General features: G+C 40.4%; 1 protein-coding gene across 1 annotated transcript; it reads right to left on the bottom strand.

Moving 5' to 3' along the window:
• Window positions 1-512: 512 nt before the first annotated feature.
• LOC140932444 (uncharacterized) lies at window positions 513-1,562 on the bottom strand. The gene has a single exon (XM_073382054.1). It carries the CDS (start codon window positions 1,560-1,562, stop codon window positions 513-515), a length of 1,050 nt encoding a protein of 349 aa, XP_073238155.1.
• Between the last annotated feature and the right edge of the window lie 5,357 nt (window positions 1,563-6,919).

Below are 6,919 nucleotides of genomic sequence, written 5' to 3'. Positions count from 1 at the left end.
TCACTCCCCTGACCGAGTACCGTACGTTTATGCTTCCACTCAAGCGAAGCAAGAAGTCATAACCAAATTTTCTTGCGTACATAGGTTTCCAATTTCTATATAAATGGGGCTAAGCCACGCGGAGTGCTGTCAAAAGCTCTGGTACAAAGACTACTTTAACGTGACACTTGACTCAAGACCTCGTATTCTCGTGGTGTAATTTCAAGGGTCTGTCAGTATCATAGTTCTATATTCTTAGCCTTTATAAAAGGGATTACTCTGTAAGAGACACTTGGCTTTAGCACTGTGGTGTCCTTAGTCAAGGGCGGATCTAGGGGGAGGGTGCAGGGGGTGCCCCCCCCCCCCTTGAGATGACCTGCGGTTTTCTAATACAACTGGTATTCTGCAAAAAAAACTATGTAGTTTATTGGTGTTGAAGTAGAGCAAGAGACGAGTGCACCCCCTCCTAAAAAAAATGCTGGATCCGCCCCTGTTACTAAAGAGGTTTTACTGTAGTTGTTAATAAAGAGAAATTAGCCCATAAATCCCGTATCAGATAAAGCTTCAGTGGCATTTGAGCTGAACCTTTCACGGGCATTATTATAAAGATTTGTAACCAGAAGGCTCAGGAGAGCTTGATCATATCTATGACAGCCGCCATACTTCTCTCCTCCTGGTGTCTGCCAAAAACGGTTGCCGGGGCAATTACGTTTTGATCCTGGAGGTGCGATACAATCTTGAACAAGGGCACAGACCGCTGCCCACTTCATGACATGCTCTTGGATATCTTCCGTGTTAAACAAAAGAATTGTACCACCTGGTAACATATTTTCTGTAAGGCCTTCTTTGGGGGTCATTGGAAAATACTCAATCATCCCACGATGAGTGGCCATTGCAATTGAATGACCTCCTTCAATTTTAAGAAAGAACAGACCTCCAGAGTTAAAGCGAACCATTCTTTCCAAAATATGGACAAAATAACCGTAAATTCTGATTGAACTGTCAATTCCCAGCACTCCATCGAATTCTGATAACAGTTCTCCCATCAGTAGTAATTTCCAAGCATAGTTCCCTAAGTTTTTGATATGAGGTGGATATTTCTCAAATTCAAACTTTCTATAGATGACATGAGCTAATTTCTTTAATGTATCAATTTCTGGCTCACTGAGTCCAATATCATAACAAACCAATTTAACTCCTGGTAAGTGCTTGGGAAAGTGATCCACAACTCTAATCAGCTCTCTAAAATGGTTGCTGGAAGCGGCAGAGACTGGAACAACGACGTCAAAAAACGATGCGTTAGGATTTAGCGTTACAGGTTTACGTTTAAAAACGTTCTCCTTCAGAAATTCTTGCACGATTGGGAAGGTTTCATTGTCCATTTCAAATGTCTTTCCCACCACACTAACCGGCAAGTAGTGGCCGATTGGTATCCCGCCTGAATTAACTTCAGCTGCTCTGCTTGAATTTCTATCGATATTGATATTCTTTGTTTTATTGAAAGAAGTAAAAACAGCTGACTGTGAAAGAAAAGTTAGTCCGTGTCCTTCCAAAAGATTGAACTCCAGTATAGAAAGAACCATTGCTCCTGCAAAAACTGCGAAAGTCAAAGTTAAGAATCGTTTCATGTTTCCGGTCCTGGCAGAAACGATCATCTGAGCACTCTTCGTTCTTCAAAAAAATCAGTCACCTGAAAAATATTTTAGCAAAGCTAAGTGCGTGCGGAGATGGGATAGCGATCGAACAGCGAGTCTGAGTTGAGCTAAAACTGACTTTGAGTTAAATTTGAGTCACCATTTCGGGCGTTTTTTATTTTAACTTAATTATATGAGGATACAAATAATAGAACAGATCATCAGCGTTACACCTTTCAAGTGCGTAAATTCCATACAACTTATTTTTTCATTTTTACAAAAGGATGTAGATGTTGCAGTTAATTCACTCGGTTAATATAACTTTTCACTGGTATAATTCATTTGTTTTGGGCTATGGTAATAATGTACCCTAATGAATGTGAAACAAACGAAAACCAAAAATTACTGAAATAAAGAAATTAAGTACCCGAAACATGTGCAACCGCCAACCCAAATGAAAAGTACTACAGGTCAAATAAATTCTTTCAGGGGCGTAGCTAAGGGGGGTCCTGGGGTGCCCGTGACCCCTTCCCCTCCCCCCCCCCCCCCCCCCCCTTGGTAGGCCTTCTTTTGAGCAAACAACCTACAATATTCAGGTGGCGAAAACGCCATGACAATATCTTGGCCCTAAAAGCCATTGTTGAAAAGCCCAATTTTTTAAAATTTGTTTTTCTGTAAAGTATTTTGGTCAACGGTTCTTGTCTTAAGTTAATATGAGCCTTCATGCCGCGATAATACGACTGAGCCCGCTGATCATGATACACGAGGGTGAATTGCCTCTGTGACTCCCCCTTTGAAAAATCGTGGCTACGCCCCTGTCTTTTATGCCAACTTCAGCTAAACTTTCCAATTTGCCTCGCTAGATCGATGCCTACGATCTCACTGAAAAATAGGGGTGGACCAGGTTATACGAACTAACTGAAACTGCATCAAATAAACAATGATAATTGCTAATGTTAAACATCGAAAGCTGATAATGTAATCGAAAAAGGACGACATCATCTTGGAAGTCCAAGAGAAGCCAACAAAGCCGTATGGCGTTGCTCAAACAAGTCCTCGTCTATTAATTGTTAGTCTTAAGACCAGATCGGGGCTAACAGTAACGTTTTCTTCAATCGTAACAGACATTGGAAAACAATGAAATTACTTTGTACCTGCCGGGTGCTGTTGCATTCCTCTTTTAAACAAAATCAAAAATACATGATATTCCCAGGGGAGAAAAGGGAAAGGAGTACTCCCTAATATGGCATATACGGGAAAGTTCCGTTGGACAGGGTGTTAAATGGTAAAACGTTAGCCTGCGTCGCAGACACTCTAAACCTTCTGTATAATGCGTCTGCGAATTAGTGCTCAATATCGTGTTTGAATCCCGCAGAGTCGCAAGGACATATGTCAGCGATTTTGGTTGGATAGTTTCCTACGCAGTTTGTGATTTGTCTGATCTGAATTGAGTGTTGACAGGCAAAACACGAGTAATAGCTCGTGACACGAGAGGTTGAGCTAGTGATAGGGTGAAACGTTACCTTAGAGTCAGCTTGAACAAAAGAGGTCTTTCTTACTCTCTTTTTGCGTAGATTATACAGTCCTTGAAGTATTCTCCACTTTGACTGATCAAATCTTATTTTTTGCCGCTTTGAGTCTCACATTTAGATGTTATGAAGCTGGCCTGTTCCATAAATATCGAGTAATTAGTTCCTATGGTTTATGTTTTCTGCCAGGATTTAATTAAATAATCACAGATGCAGTTTACCATTAGATGATTTTCTTTTAACTCTATTTAAGCAAATCTTTTTTATTGCGGATAAATAACCTTAGTTTCTTTGGTTTTCTCTGAAATGCCTGGACCTGAATAGTTACATGAGTGTAGTTTTTTTTTGGCCGTAAATATCATGATTTCCTGGTTTGTTTTGACGCTTTTAAGAACTGAGTGTCGCCGCTAGATTGCAGAATACGCGGCGGAAGTGCATCTGCAGCGATTGGAAGACGCTGGAAAACCAGTCAGTACATTTACAAGCAAATTACTGTCTTGAAGGAATGTCTCTCAAAGCATTTTTTTTTTTTGTTTAGGAGAAGGCTTTCAGGTTGGAACTGCTCTTTCATAGTGTACACGATCCTTGCCAACTCCCTTCTGTCAATGTCACTGCGACCAACCGTCACGCAGACGTAAGAATTAGGCTTATCTTGAGGCGCATAAGAAACCCGTGAGAAATCCGCCTATCAGAAACGCTCACATATGTCCTTGCGACTCTGCAGGATATTAGAAGGAGCTTTTGTGCACTTATTCGCTGGAGAAGTAGAGCGCGGGAGAAAAATTCACGAAGAAAAAAAAAACGAGGGAAACTGCGTGGATTCGATAACAGATGTTTCTCTGTCCTCCATATCGCATTCCTCATCAATGTCACCAGTGCTCAAGTGTTAACAGAAGTTGTCTTAATCGACCAACAAGAGGTTAGTTATTTATGAACTTGTCAGCTAATTACTGTAACGCAAGACTTAGAGTAATTTGCATTTTGTAAACAAGAAACTTTTTGACCGGTTTCATCGATAAATTCAGGTTGAACAGACAAAGATTTACCTGTAAAAACTATCAAAACGAATTTCGTCGCCTTCGCCTTCGCCTCATAACTTACGCGAGTTTGGCGTCGCTGGATATTTGGAGTTTGAGTAGCCAATCAGAGAGCGCGAAAAACTCTATCCGCTGTTTTAGTTTATACTAGAAATACGTGTATAGCAGAACCTCGCGAAGCTCGTGTGTGGGAGGCCTATAAAATGTCACGGGGGGGGGGGGGGAAGAATTGGAATAAAACTGTGTAGCTTGGGAGGGCAGGTTTCAACATTGGCTCCAACATTGGAAGCCGGAAATGTAGTCAATCTCCTTTTGGTTGGAGCAAATTTGAACCCAGTGCTCTCTCGTGAAAAAAGATTTTCTGGGATTTAAATGAGTTTGGTGTTATTAAGGAAGCGTAGCCAATGTTTCATAGGTCCCGTGGTTCCCCCTTTTTGACCCTCGTACATGTGTAATTATAGTCAAAAGGAAATGGGTGTGATGGTGAATAACTGCAGGCAAATATGTAGCTAAACCATGCCATCTTTAATAATAAGTGTAATAATAATTACTTCTGAAGTGTGTAGACATAGTAGTGAGTGGATGAAATGGTAGGGGATAATGCTGCAGTGAAAATAACAAGTAAATGCCGGTAATTGGAGAAAAAATATTTATTGTTAAGCGAAACTACAGCAATGAGAATGTTTGCCAAAATTTTGTTCTGTAAGGATTTTGTTTGCAAATGTAACGCTTCCCTACATGTCATATATTATCGGTGTCCTAACCTGTTTATTGCAAAATAAAGCTTACTGTAAAACCCATTGTTGATCATGGTGTAAAGGCTGATCGGCTGTCCTCAATCTGTTGGAAAGATATTCTTAACGTGTATTTTACAGATCGTGTAGTTCCTGCATCGAAGAAGATAATTTTGACTGTAAACTTCAAGCGTTGACTGATCTCCTCATTGCTTTGTGAAGCGTCGGCAGCCGGTGTTCTCTCTCTTCGCCAGTTTTCTTTTGCAGTGTAATTGAGGTTTGTCGCTACCTTTGTACATGTTTGTGGTCGCTGTGTAGACGACATTTCCTTCGCTGTGCTAAGCGATGTCATTCTTGTAAGTCTTGTTGTCGCCGTCTTCTTCTCCGCTTGCGATGAATTTTGATCGGCGTTCTACAGAGGAGTTTACGGTGGAAAATCTTCGCTGGCGAGGATTTCCAGCCACTTGTTGTGCTTGCTGTTCTGTGTCATTTGCATGGAAAATTGCTCGTGATTCACCGATCGTAAACGATAAATGAACGCATCAGCCCTACATAAATACAACATGAAAGTGCCCCCTGGTCATGTTGCCTAGAAACAAAAAAGCGCCGTATCGTCACACTATTGTATGACTTCGTCTGCGAGCCTTTGCAGCTCGCTATGATCCAAGCGCGGTCTACGCACTGCGCGCGAACGCGCGCCTCGCTTCGCTCGGAATTAAATACAAATATCAGTAAAGTTTATAGCCTGAATTTCCGACATCACTTTGAATCGCTTAAATACTGCGGGAGTAAGTAAGCCACTCGAATTGATATCGGAAGTTTAGTCGATATAGATTAATATAATAATGAAATGTGAAGTTAATTCTTTTTTTAACTTTATTTAACCACGCTAGCCTAGATCAACAAAAGCTGGTTTCCATTGGGAGCATGCGAAACAGATACGTAATAAATAGTACAATAAATACAAAATGTGTAATTATACAATCTAAAGTACATGCCACAAATATTCAATTTGTTGAACTTTATATCCTATACATTAAATATTCTAAATGACAGTAATAGAATCTAAGTTAAATTTTATACTTCCAAAAAAATATACTAATAACAAGTAATAATTACAAATTAGGGGAGGGGGGAGGTGGGGGGTGGTGGGAAGTGAGTGCTAGTGGGAAGGGGGTGCAAAACCTGATGGGTTTGTAATATTGAGAAATCTGATTAAGGGCAATGGGATTTGATTTTAGTTTTTTACATTTTGCAATAACCTCTTCAAGGCTTATATGCTCGTTTTAAATGAAGCGAAGGTCCCACAACTTCGGATCTCTTCCGGTAATTCATTCTATATCTTAGCTCCATTGTAACTTATAGACTTAGACTAAGGGTAGAGGAAGGCTAGGGCAACAGTTTTTAGCTGAATTTCTAAGATAGTATAACTGTTGTTTGTGTAGGCTTATATCAAGATATGTGATAGTCTGGCTGTTGCCAAGTCAGGGAGAATTTTAAACATTTAACCATTAACTTTAGCTTTGTTTTTGGCTCTTTATTCGGCAAGGGAGATCCAGTCTAATGCTTACATAGCAATTTCTGATTGACCAGATTCGTTTCTGCAGTTTATAACCATCCTTGCAAACCTATTTTGAAGCCTCTGCAATCTCCGGGCTAAGCCATCGCCAGGTATCCCAAACTTCGCAACAATAGTCAAAGTGAGATTGAGCTAGAACGTCATATAAAAGCACTTCTAGTGTTTCACCATCCGCAAATTCTTTCCTACTGATTGCGGCGATCATTTCGATGTGTTTTTCGATATGTAAGAGATACCCCAGTAATAATTAATGTGTCGGGGTTTATAGGCTGTTAAAGGAATGATGGAAGTTTAGGAGGGTTGTTTTTTTATTTGATACATCGCGCCTGACGGAAATGCTTTAAGCCTCACTAGAGCCAAATTTGGAAAACGTGATTTTGCATCCAAGTTTACGCCGGATCGAATAGAAGACAGCACTCTGTGATTT

Source organism: Porites lutea, chromosome 3 (genome assembly GCF_958299795.1).
Source record: "Porites lutea chromosome 3, jaPorLute2.1, whole genome shotgun sequence".
Classification (NCBI taxonomy): Eukaryota; Metazoa; Cnidaria; class Anthozoa; order Scleractinia; family Poritidae; genus Porites; species Porites lutea.
The sequence above is the reverse complement of the archived record's forward strand: the minus strand, read 5'-3'. Positions and strand labels throughout refer to the sequence as shown.

Excerpts from the sequence above, each read along its gene's own strand:
- LOC140932444 (XM_073382054.1), bottom strand. The coding sequence starts at position 1,562 with ATGGTTCTTTCTATACTGGAGTTCAATCTTTTGGAAGGACACGGACTA.